The 12,895-nt window shown below is 40.2% G+C and overlaps 1 protein-coding gene across 2 annotated transcripts in view; it reads left to right on the forward strand.

The window, feature by feature from the left end:
• LOC129695874 (endoplasmic reticulum aminopeptidase 1-like) overlaps positions 1-12,895 on the forward strand; it is a 57,480-nt gene that overhangs the window by 28,753 nt on the left and 15,832 nt on the right. For both annotated transcript variants that reach the window (XM_055633289.1, XM_055633290.1), the window contains 6 exons: positions 131-262; positions 1,699-1,830; positions 3,786-3,869; positions 6,659-6,828; positions 10,355-10,434; positions 11,468-11,651. In XM_055633289.1, the coding sequence (XP_055489264.1) occupies positions 131-262; positions 1,699-1,830; positions 3,786-3,869; positions 6,659-6,828; positions 10,355-10,434; positions 11,468-11,651 (782 nt within the window). The remainder of the gene's footprint in view (positions 1-130; positions 263-1,698; positions 1,831-3,785; positions 3,870-6,658; positions 6,829-10,354; positions 10,435-11,467; positions 11,652-12,895) is intronic.

Below are 12,895 nucleotides of genomic sequence, written 5' to 3' on the forward strand. Positions count from 1 at the left end.
AAATAGATGTTTAGTCTTTGAGCAGTTGAGCGTTAAATAATAAATTGCAGGTGATTAGTTGAACAGTTTTGGAAAGGCTTGTAAATGTGAGATTCCAGGGTTAAAATCTAAATGCTTTTGCCTCCCACAGAATGAGTTCTTCTTGGACAAATTTTTCAGTGCAATGGAAGTGGATGCTTTCAGTTCTTCGCATCCAGTGTCAAGCCCAGTGGAAAATCCTGCACAGATCCAGGAAATGTTTGATGGGGTCTCATATGAAAAGGTAAATAGAACAAAAGTAAATTGCAATGGCTTTAATGTACCATTGCAAAAATAGGAAATGAATAATTTTATTGTGCGGCTCATTTCTTGTTTTTCCGAATGTGGTGGGAGAGATTGCTAATCTGCTATCTAATACATCAATACTGGCTGACGTTGAAAGACTCAAGTAGTAATCAATAAATTTATTAGACAAAAAAATGTAAAACAAAACTAATGGAAAAAGTAATATATTAAGATAAATATGAGTCCCAAATGTTTCATAGAAACGTAGAAACGAGGTGCAGGAGTAGGCCATTCGGCCCTTCGAGCCTGCACCGCCATTCAATATGATCATGGCTGATCATCCAACTCAGTATCCCATCCCTGCCTTCTCTCCATACCCCCTGACCCCTTTAGCCACAAGGGCCACATCTAACTCCCTCTTAAATATAGCCAATGAACTGGCCTCAACTACCTTCTGTGGCAGAGAATTCTACAGATTCACCACTCTCTGTGTGAAAAATATTTTTCTCATCAATTTGGTTAATTTGGTTCATTTGTTTCAATGCTGGTATAATAAAATGGTGGAAGAGGAAATTGAGACAGCTCCTCACATATTTCCAAAGCACACACTGTTCTGTATATTGTTTTTTTTGGATTGGAAATGCCACGGCATTGTTTAAAAAAGAGAAATAATGTAACTACACATCTGATCGTTCAAGAGCAGTTATGGAAAAGTTGCATTCTTTCATGAATGACAGAATGAATGATCACTTTGACACTTGGATTTATGAAATATGGGTGATGCACGCTCCTAAGCTAGTTATACTATTCCTTCGCTCCATAGATGCTGCCTCACCCGCTGAGTTTCTCCAGCATTTTTGTCCACCTACACTTTTAAGAAAATCACTTGCAAGTCGGTTGGGGAATGCATCTGTTGGTTAATTTGTTTTCACCTTCTATAATATAATTGATAAGATTGAGAGGATCATTAATAAAGATGTAAAAATAAAAATGGAAGAAATCTACTCAACTGGATTTGTAATTGACTGGGAAGTAGGAGGAAGGAAATATGATATGATTGGTGGTGATGACAAGTACATTCCATGTTATATTATTTTCACCAGGTGTGATAGCTCTATAAACGGTTAATTATATATAAATTTAGTTCAACTTGTTTCCAACTGTACAAGATGTATTTTTGATGAGGGAAGATATAGGGTGACACTGTTTTAGTTGGTGGAGGAGCATTCGAAAGTTTATCAGCATCATTTCCCAAAGCAGCAATGTTGCAATATGGTTGACCAAATATAGATGGTAAGACATTTGTCTTGCAACTGCATCTTCTGCTTTCTCCTTTGTACATTTTGTTTGCCTTTGCGTAAAAATGGTACATGTCCAAAGCCAAATCCCCCCCCCCCCCCCCCCCCCCTCATGTTTGACTGGTTTGAATTCCAGGGAGCTTGCATTCTGAACATGCTGATGGACTACCTGACGGAAGAAGTTTTCAAAGCCGGCACGATCAGCTACCTTCGACGCTACAGCTATGCAAATGCAAAGAATGAGGATTTGTGGAATAGTCTGACTAATGTAAGCTGAAGTATTTACATCTGCAAAGTCAGTTTTGTTAATGAAGCTTCTTTAGAATGAATGTCCATGTAAACACATTCTGTCATTAATCTTCGCTGTACTCTGGTTGTTAAATAGATTTTACATGCGTGGTCATTTTCTCATACAATGAACCAAGAATATTTAACAGTCTCAGGTGAATTACCACTAAATTTGTTTATACAGTGAATTCAGAAAGTGTTCAGACCCCTTCACTTATTCCACATTTTGTTACATTACAGCCTTATTCTAAAATGGATTAAATTATATATAAAAATGTGAAAACAGGTGTTTAGAATTTTTTTGCAAAGTAATTAAAAATAAATAACTGAAATATCACATTTACATAAGTATTCAGACCCTTTAAGCAGTACATTGTTGAGGCACCTTTAGCAGTGATTACAGCCTCACGTTTTCTTGGGTATGACGCTACAAGCTTGGCACACCTGTATTTGGGTAATTTCACCCATTCTTCTCTGCAGATCCTCTCAAGGTCTGTCAGGTTGGATGGGGAACATCGCTGCGCAGTTATTTTCAGGTCCCTCCAGAGATGTTCAATCTGGTTCAAGTCTGGGCTCTGGCTGGGCCACTCAAGGGCATTCATAGACTTGTCACAAAGCCACTCCTGCATGGTCTTGGCTGTGTGCTTTCGGTCATTGTCCTGTTGGAAGGTGAACCTCTGCCCCAGTCTGAGGTCCAGAACACTCTGGAGCAGGTTTTCCATCAAGGATCTCGCTGTACTTTGCTCCGTTCATCTTTCCCTCGACCCTGACTAGTCTCCCAGTTCCTGCCGCTGAAAAACATCCCCACAGCATGATGCTGCCACCACCATGCTTCATTGTAGGTATGGTATTGGCCAGGTGATGAGCGGTGCCTGGTTTCCTCCAGATGTGACGCTTGGCATTCAGGCCAAAGAGTTCAATCTTGGTTTCATCAGACCAGAGAATCATGTTTCTCATAGTCTGAGAGTCCTTTAGGTGGTTTTTGGCAAACTCCAAGCGGGCTGTCATGTGCCTTTTACTGAGGAGTGGCTTCCGTCTGGCCACTCTACCATAAAGGCCTGATTGGTGGAGTGCTGCAGATATAGTTATCCTTCTGGAAGGTTCTCCCATCTCCACAGAGAAACTCTGGAGCTCTGTCACCTCCCAGACCAATGCCCTTCTTCCCCAATTGTTCAGTTTGGCCAGGCAGCCAGCTCTATGAAGAGTCCTGGTGGTTCCAAAGTTCTTCCATTTAAGAATGATGGAGGCCATTGTGCTCTTTGGGACCTGCAATGCTGCAGGAATAGTCTTATACCCTTCCCCAGGTCTGTGTCTTGACACAATCCTGTCTCGGAGGTCTACTGACAATTCCTTTGTCTTCATGGCTTGATTTTTGCTCTAACATGCACTGTCAACTGTGGGACCTTATATAGACTGGTGTATGCCTTTCCAAATCATGTCCAATCATTTTAATTTACCACTGGTGGACTCCAATCAAGTTGTAGAAACATCTCAAGGATATCAATGGAAACAGGATGAATCTAAGCCCAATTTTGAGTATCTTAGCAAAGCGTCCGAATACTTATGTAAATGTGATATTTCAGTTATTTATTTTTTAATTACTTAGCAAATATTTCTAAACACCTGTTTTCGCTTCTTCATTCTGGAGTATTGTGTGTAGATTAATGATGAAAAAAAAAGAATTTAATCCATTTTAAAATAAGGCTGTAACATAACAAAATGTGGAAAAAGTGCAGGGGTCTGAATACTTTCTGAATGCACTGTACAAATATATATATATATATATATGCTATCCAAACAGATCATGTATACTATTCATCAATACAATCAAATCAAACTTCAATACGATAGATAGAACAAAGGTACTTTTCTAAACAATTAAGTGATCCCATGTTTTTTAAGCAAATGATTAAAGGTAAATGTTATTTTTTTTAGATTTGTCATTCTGATGATGCACATGGAAGCAGGCTAAATGTGCCACAATTTTGCAAAAGATATTCAGCCCCGTCTCCTGGTTCAGTAAGTCTTGATGTTAAGTAACATTCATATTTGCACAAACATTCCAATTTGGACATAATTTTGAATATAGTTGGTTGTCGAAAAGTCAGAATTCTGTATTTCACAAAATGAATTAAAAATGTGTTCTCATTTTTACTTTAAAAATAATATTCACGATATTTCATGATAAAATTTAATCTTGATTAGTTATTCATTAATATCGAGTGTCTCAGTATTCAATCAATTAGGTTTCTCAAATTGTAATCATTTTACCACTGATCAGTGCAAATGCTTCTTGTACCTTTTTGTATTTACTGCTTGTCATTAGCTCCTGTAAACTTAAGTGAAGACCTTCCCTCAAGGAGCCGGCCTTGCTGTCCACGTTCCACATCAGGCTTCCAACTTAGCTGAGATGTGGACTCCCTATGGAGTCATGCAATGGTCCATAGACTTGCCTGAATCTACCTGCTGAAGCTGGGGAGGATGTTTCCACTAATTGGAGAGTCTAGGACTAGAGGGTACAGCCTCAGAATAAAAGGATGCACCTTAAGGAGGGAGATGAGAAGGAATTTATTTAGAGGGTGGTGAAACTGTGGAATTTATTGCCACAGAAGCCTGCGGAGGCCGTATTTGCGTTTTATCCAAGTGGAGATTGTCAGATAGATCAGCCACGATTGAATGGCAGAATAGACTTGATGAACCAAACTGCTTAATTCTGCTCATGACTTATTGAAATTGTGTTACCTGGAGCAGGAACACTGATTGCCTTCATTTGAATGGAGAACAACTGTCCTGAGAACCAATCAGATAATTTTCTTTTTTTTTAATTAATATCTTTAAAGGCTTAAAAGTGTTTTGAGTGATAAAAGATTTGTACGGTTTTAATAGTGTATTTTAATTGTTCTGTTGGTTTTAATGGTGTTCAATGTTTCTGAATCTGAATGTGAATCAGAGCTTAACAGCTTGGCAGTATCAAAACCTTGGCAGTGTAACTGTGTTAGGGCAGGAAACTCTGTTTAGGATGCCTTGATCTCAATACCTCCTGCCCATGCTCACAAAACTTAACAACCCCAGGAGATTACATAACTTCATGTTGTTTCAGAATGACTTTGAATACAGTAGAGTTGTCTCAATTATCCAAGTATCGGGAAAGCTGGATAAGGTGGCCACATTTATAAATCATCATGTGCTAATTCCAACATGACCCCACCACTCGCCACATCTTTCCATCTCCCCACCCCCCCCGTCTGCCTTCCGCAAAGACCGCTCCCTCCGTAACTCCATTCCCTCCCGCACTACCCTTTTCCCGGGAACTTTCCCTTGCAACCGCAAGAGATGCTACACTTGTCGCTTTATCTCCCCCCTCGACTCCATTCAAGGACCCAAGCAGTCATTCCAGGTGTGACAGAGGTTCACCTGCATCTCCTCCAACCTCATCTATTGCATCCGCTGCTCTAGATGTCAGCTGATCTATATCGGTGAGACCAAGCGTAGGCTTGGCGATCGTTTCGCCGAACACCTCCGCTCGGTCCGCAATAACCAACCTGACCTCCTGGTGGCTCAGCACTTCAACTCCCCCTCCCATTCCCCATCCGACCTCTCTGTCCTGGGCCTCCTCCACGGCCAGAGTGAGCAACACCTGAAATTGGAGGAACAGCACCTCATATTCCGCTTGGGCAGTCTGCATCCTGGGGGCATGAACATTGAATTCTCACAATTCTGTTAACCCTTGCTGTCTCCTCCCCTTCCTATCTCTCCCTCAGCCCTTGAGCTCCTCCTTCTCCTTTTTCCTTTCTTCTCCCCGCCTCCCCCACCCCCCATCAGTCTAAGAAGGGTTTTGGCCCAAAACGTTGCCTATTTCCTTCGCTACATAGATGCTGCTGCACCCGCTGAGTTTCTCCAGCATTTTTATCTACCTTCGATTTTCCAGCATCTGCAGTTCCTTCTTAAACGCTGATTTAAATGGTGCTTTGCTTCTACACAAGGTTGGTTAGGTTCTGGAATGTTTCGTCGGGATTCATGGTGAAGGTAGGTTCAATTGTAATATTCAAAGGGAAATCGATAGGTAGCTGAATGGAAGGAATTTAGAGAGCTGTGGGAAGTCAGTGAGGTGGCTGGATTTCTCTGACGTGGAGTCAGATCTGGGGAAGGCTGGTATCCTTCCATGCAGCAACACTCTAAAGGGCCTGTCCCACGGCGATTATTTTCGTGCTATCAGGCTCGCCTAAAGATTTTGAACATTTCAAAATCCAGCGGCAACAAAAAAAATGTTGCGACACTTGAGAAAGCACCGTGCGCCAACACGTCATCGCACAGCGTTACGCCGCTTCACCCCGAAAAAATCGGCAAGTGGGACAGGCCCTTTAAGATTATGATGTGACATTCAGAACCTTTTTCTCAGGATGGAAAATTCAAATACTAGAAAACATACCTTTCAGGTGAGAGAAGCAAAGATTAGGGGGAATGTACAGGGCAATTTTGAGTACCTGGAATGTGTTGTCAGGTTGGAGGTTGAGGAAGATATGATAGTCATTTAAGTGAATTTTGGATAGGTATATGGATATGCAAGGAATGGAGGGATACCAATTATGCACAGGTAGATAAGAGATGGTCTTGACATCATGTTTGGCACTGACATTGTGGGCCGACGGACCTGTACTTGTGCTGTACTGTTCTATGTTCTAAACTGCTTAATGTGCAGTACCTAGAAATATCGCAAGATGGCAATATAGGCTGTAATTCAAGTGCATGAGTTGAAGTAAATTAAAGAAAGATGTGACATTTTTGAATATTCACATTTAATTTTCTAGCATTGGTTCATGGAAGATATCCTTGACGTAAAAACAATGATGAATACTTGGACGCTACAGAAGGGGTTCCCTTTGGTAACTGTTAGCATGAAAGGAAGACAAGTCCTTTTACAGCAAGAGTACTTTCAGAAAGGCACTAATATCCAAGATCCAAATTCAGAAACTGCAAGGTAATATTTCAATCCCATGTCACTAATTTCTTGCCTAATCTTGTTTGCACTATTTCTATTATCAGCATTTTCTCTGTAGCTGTACCACTATATTTTGCTAAACCTCCTACAGCTAAAACATCATGACAACAAAAGATTGAATGATGCAAGATGAAAACAGGATACAATTAGGTTTCTACAGCACAACGATTTATAGCATGAAATGAACATTGAACGATTGTTGAAAGTTACAATCATTTAAAAAATATAGGATTTGTGCATGATGTTGTGGTTTACCTCAGTAACCTTTCACCTCAGTCCTTGTGTCAGAATCAAATCCTCTCAGATGGAATAAATATTTCCACTCCATATTTACAAAAAAGTCCTAAGTCACTTTTAGTTTGGCTCACAGTAGACATAGAAACATAGAAAATAGGTGCAGGAGTAGGCCATTTGGCCCTTCGAGCCTGTACCGCCATTCATAGAAACATAGAAATTAGGTGCAGGAGTAGGCCATTCGGCCCTTCGAGCCTGCACCGCCATTTAATATGATCATGGCTGATCATCCAATATGATCATGGCTGATCATCCAACATGGCTGATCATCCAACTCGGTATCCTGTACCTGCCTTCTCTCCATACCCTCTGATCCCTCTAGCCACAAGGGCCACATCTAACTCCCTCTTAAATATAGCCAATGAACTGGCCTCAACTCCATTCTGTGGCAGAGAATTCCAGAGATTCACCACTCTCTGTGTGAAAAATGTTTTTCTCATCTCGATCCTAAAAGATTTCCCCCTCATCCTTAAACTGTGACCCCTTGTTCTGGACTTCCCCAACATCGGGCACAATCTTCCTGCATCTAGCCTGTCCAACCCCTTAAGAATTTTGTAAGTTTCTATAAGAGACGAAATGTCAACACGATACTTTTCAGTTTAGCATCAACTGGCAACCACACCCAGATAAGCCACAAGGGGAAACATAATTACAGTGTTCTGAGGTTGGGATGAATGAAAAGCAAATTAAACATTGGTAGAAGAACTGTGTTTTCACTGTATGGCATTTTAATTGATTCATTCTGTTCACAATATGCCCAAGTAGTTAAGTCTCTATACTGCTTTTAGGAATGTGTCTGTACCATTCCTGGAACTTTAGGCATTGTTGTCCAAAGCAAGTTTGGGATCGCACTGCAAATAGAAAGACCAGTTGCACAGCTGTGATGAGTTTTTCCATGGGTGAAATGGCATGACAACTTTCCAATCTAACCCTGCTACATATAACAGAAAACAAATAATGAACAAATGATAACTGCTTGTGCTAGAGAATTTCAAATCGGTACCTACATAAATTGAATTATTCTCTAATATAAAAAATTATATGTGCAGTTAGGAAGCATCTTTGCTAGTATTTCCAATTTAATAATAATAATAATAATAACTTTATTTGTTAAGCACCTTAAAAACAACCAAAGCTGACCAAAGTGCTGTACAGAAAAAAGAAAACAAGCAAGACATCATAAAACAGGCAGAACAACAGAACATACAACTAACACGAGGCGCATAAATTACATACAAAAATCCAAACAATAAATTAAAAAACATAAAACACAAGTACAAACAACGCAGCAAAACCAAGCAAATAAAGTTAATAAACAATTCGACACCTCACTGGTCTACAAAGGCCATGCAGAATAGATATGTCTTCAGGAGTGATTTAAAAACAGCTAGAGAAGGGGCCTGGATAACGTGCAGAGGCAAAAAATTCCACAATCTCGGAGCCGACACAGCAAAGGCACGGTCCCCTCTGAGCTTCCGCTTAGTCTTTGGCTCAATCAGGAGCAGCTGATCATCTGACCTGAGAGAGCGGGAGGGTGAATAAGGGTGAAGAAGCTCAGATAGGTAGGACGGGGCAAGACCACTTAGGGATTTAAAAGTAAATAAAATAATTTTAAAACGAATCCTATACTGAATAGGCAGCCAGTGGAGAGAGGCCAAAAGGTGAGAAACATGATCATGCTTTCGTGTGCCTGTCAAGAGACGAACATTTAATTTAAAACGTTATATTAAGAAGAATAAAACCATGACCCCCCAACTTCTAAGAATGTTTGCCATGTATTCAGTAGCTATTTTAAGTTTTTGCATATCTTCATAGTTGGCCTTCATTTGTAAGCAAGCTTTGGAGTTGAATGGTGATGAACAGGAGGGGCACTTATTCAGCAAAATTTCCACTGCCAAGCAGCATTTCACTTTCATCAACAGGCCATTTAGCACTGATAGGAAATGGATCTGCAGACAAAAAAAGCCTCTTGCAGATGCTGGAATTTAGAATAAAACGTACTGGGCAAACTCATTGTGTCATGCAACATCTGTGGAGGCAAAAGGGAGAACCACTATTCTCACCTCAGTTTTCATCTTTTTCCCCACCAGCCTCTGCATCCAAAGGGTCATCCTCTGATATTTCCACCAGTTTCAACACGGTCCCATCTCCTGATGGTGGTGAATCTGTGGAATTCTTTGCCACAGTAGGCTCTGGAGGCCAAGTCAATGGATATTTTTAAGGCAGAGATAGATAGATTCTTGATTGGTACGGGTGTATGGGGAGAAGGCAGGAGAATGGGGTTAGGAGGGAGAGATAGGACAGCCATGATTGAATGGCGGCGTAGACTTGATGGGCTGAATGGCCTAATTCTGCTCCTATCACTTATGACCTTATGACCTCATCTTTCTGCTTCCAAGGAGACCAATGTCTCCATGATGTCCTGGTCCGCTCAGCTCTCCCAATGCACCTCTCTCCGTCTCCTGGCACTTTTCCTTGCATCCGAAGGAAGTATTGAAAATGTTCACTTAAAAAGATAGACAAAGTATAAATTCATAAGACCATACAAAACTTTAATTTAACGTCTGACGGGTGTGAACTGAGAGACTCAGAGGCAACAGTTTCTCACATCTGAATCTCCAGCAGCACACACAAAGAAATACCAGAACACGCGAGTTTATATACGTACTGAAATAAAATCAAATGCATGATGTAATGTACAAAAACCATCATCCACCTCCAAATATGGAGTTGTTTTTCACTCTTTGCCAAAAGCCAGTCACCCCAATGGAATCCTCTGGGCCCCTTCTTATCTGATTAACCTCTTCAACTTACATAAAAAACCTTGCAAGAGAGCTGCGAACTTTTCACCTTAAGTTAAAAAAACCCTTGTCACAATGGAAGTTGTCCAAATCCCATCATGCATTACAATTGGCCTTTTACAACAGGAAAGCTTAAATATGACAACAATCAATTAATAACTAACTCTTTCAGTATAACACCTGTCTCTTCACCTTTGATGGAACTGTTTTGATCTATTTTTTTTAATTCATTGGTTGCGTAGGACTATAGTGGACTTTTGTTTTTAATATTAATGAATAGAATTATGTAATTTATTTTTGATCTGTTTAATATTAGCATTCATTCGGGTATTCCATTCCTTGCCACTCACTCGATACAGCTTTAAAGTAATCCATAAGCATTCATGTCCTGGCTGTGTTTTCCGTTTTAGTTATTTGTGGCACATCCCACTAACTTACATCACAAGCAACTCTAACATCATCCAGAGACATCTGATGAAGACTAAAAAAGGTAAATATGTTGGTACCTTGTTATAAATATCCCACGCTGCTATGAATGCAGTGCTATCCTGGCGACCAGGCAACAACTCACCAATTTTGTTTTCATAAAAATATGTTATTTGGACATTGTTCAAGATTAAGCTATGGTAGTACCATCAACTGAAGAGTAAAATAAAATTGTTTGCAAATTTTTATTTTTTTTGACATTGCAAAGCCACCGTATCAACAACTACCAGAAGTTGTTTTTGCCAAAGTCAAGGAATTGGAATGCTGTTTCAAAATCGACCGCTGAGAGTCAAAAGGAGGGCCTTCCAATCAAGACTGATCTACATTAGGGATTAACAGCTTTGTAAAGCTGCAACCAAACTTTTATTCATTGGTTGAAGCCCTACGATTGCAACAGCCCCAGGAGTGAACCCAGCCAATCAATCTGAAGAAGGGTTTCGGCCCGAAACGTTGCCTATTTCCTTCGCTCCATAGATGCTGCTGCACCCGCTGAGTTTCTCCAGCTTTTTTGTGTAACCAGCCAATCATTACTGGAGGAAACAATTGATACAACGTGAGAGTGATTTGTCTTGCATATGAGAGAATGGAGAAATTTGGTGCAGATGCCATGACTTTTCTCGCATTGAAATGTGGACAATGTGGCTTATACATTCGCAAAATTAGCAATATTTCATGAAAAATGCTAATGTTAACATAGAAAATAGGTGCAGGAGTAGGCCCTTCAAACCAGCACTGCCGTTTAATATGATCATGGCTGATCATCTAAAATCAGTACCCCGTTCCTGCTTTTTCCCCCCCGATATCCCTTGATTACTTTAGCCCTAAGAACTAAATCCAACCCTCTCTTGAGAACATCCAGTGAATTGGCCTCTACTACCTTCTATGGCAGAGAATTCCACAGATTCACAACTCTCTGGGTGAAAAAGTTTTTCCTCATCTCAGTCCTAGATGGCCTCCCCCTTATTCTTAAACTGTGACCGCTGGTTCTGAAAGGTTCTTTCAGATGGTTTCATGGGTTTTGATTTGCTTTCTTTCAGATTTTATCATGCTCTCAGAGGAAGTGAGCTGGATAAAGTTCAATGTGGACATGAATGGCTATTACATTGTGCATTATGAAAATGACGGATGGGATGCATTAATCAAACTACTGAGGGAAAACCACACATTCCTCAGTAGTAACGACCGAGCAAACCTTATCAACAATGTCTTTCAGCTTGTGAGGTAAAAAAAAAAACCTCTTGAGCTGATCTCCATATGTTCCTCAGCATTATTAAAGCAGTTTTTAGCATTTCTATCATTTTCGATTAGATTTTCTTAATGGCATAATTTTGTTACATCTGGATCTGTCATTCATTCACAGTTTTATAATTGGATAGAAAGCTATATATTTTAATGTTACAAAAAATTATAACATAGAAACACAGAAAATAGGTGCAGGAGTAGGCCATTCGGCCCTTCGAGCCTTCACCGCCATTCAATATGATCATAGCTGATCATCCAACTCAGTATCCCGTACCTGCCTTCTCTCCATACCCCCTGATCCCCTTATACACAAGGGCCACATCTAACTCCCTCTTAAATATAGCCAATGAACTGGCCTCAACTACCTTCTGTAGCAGAGAGTTCCAGAGATAACATAACTAGTTTAAATGAAAAGGCAATAAAAAGAGTTTACAGTGGATTGTCAAAACTGTAGGAAATCAACATCAATGTGGGCAAGTGGGCCTATTTATTTTAAATAAAAGTAATTTAAAATGATATTAAACTGGAACTACTGGATGTTAACGGAGATCTGGTTCCCATGTGCATGGGTTATTACAAAAGTCAAATGTATCCTTGGGGGAGTATAGGAGATTGGGGAGCAAGAAAAAAAATGGGACATGAGATAGCTCTGGGAGATATGATTAAGGAGAAGTCAGTGAGATTTTGCCCCTATATTAAGGGGGAAAGGGTAAGTAGGGAGAGTAAACAGGGCTCCTCAGAAATCAAAACGCAGAACCACAGGAGATGGGCAAGGACCTCCATGATTATTTCTCCTCTGTTATTCCTGCGTAGAAAGACGACTGTGAAACCTGAGAAAGTTAATGATGCTGTAATGAAGACAGTCAGTGTTACAGTCCAGGAAGTGTTGCATGTCCAAAAATGTGTCAAGGTAGATAATTCCCCTGGGTCTGGTCAGGTGCAATCAAGAACACTTCAGGAAAGTAGTGATAAAATTGCAGGAGTCTTGCCTGGGATATATGTGGTTCAAAATCAAGGTGGCTGATGATTTTGCTCTTTTCAAGAAGGGCTGCAAAGAAACAACTGAGAACTATTGACCAATACACCTAACGTATGTAGTAGGAAAGTTACTGGAAAGGATTCTGAATGATAAGATATTCGTGCATTTGGAAAGAGAGGCTTGATTCGGGATAGTCAACATGGTATTATGTATGGGAGATCATGTCTCATGAATTTGATTGAGT

This window comes from Leucoraja erinacea, chromosome 3 (genome assembly GCF_028641065.1).
Source record: "Leucoraja erinacea ecotype New England chromosome 3, Leri_hhj_1, whole genome shotgun sequence".
In the NCBI taxonomy this organism is placed as follows: domain Eukaryota; kingdom Metazoa; phylum Chordata; class Chondrichthyes; order Rajiformes; family Rajidae; genus Leucoraja; species Leucoraja erinaceus.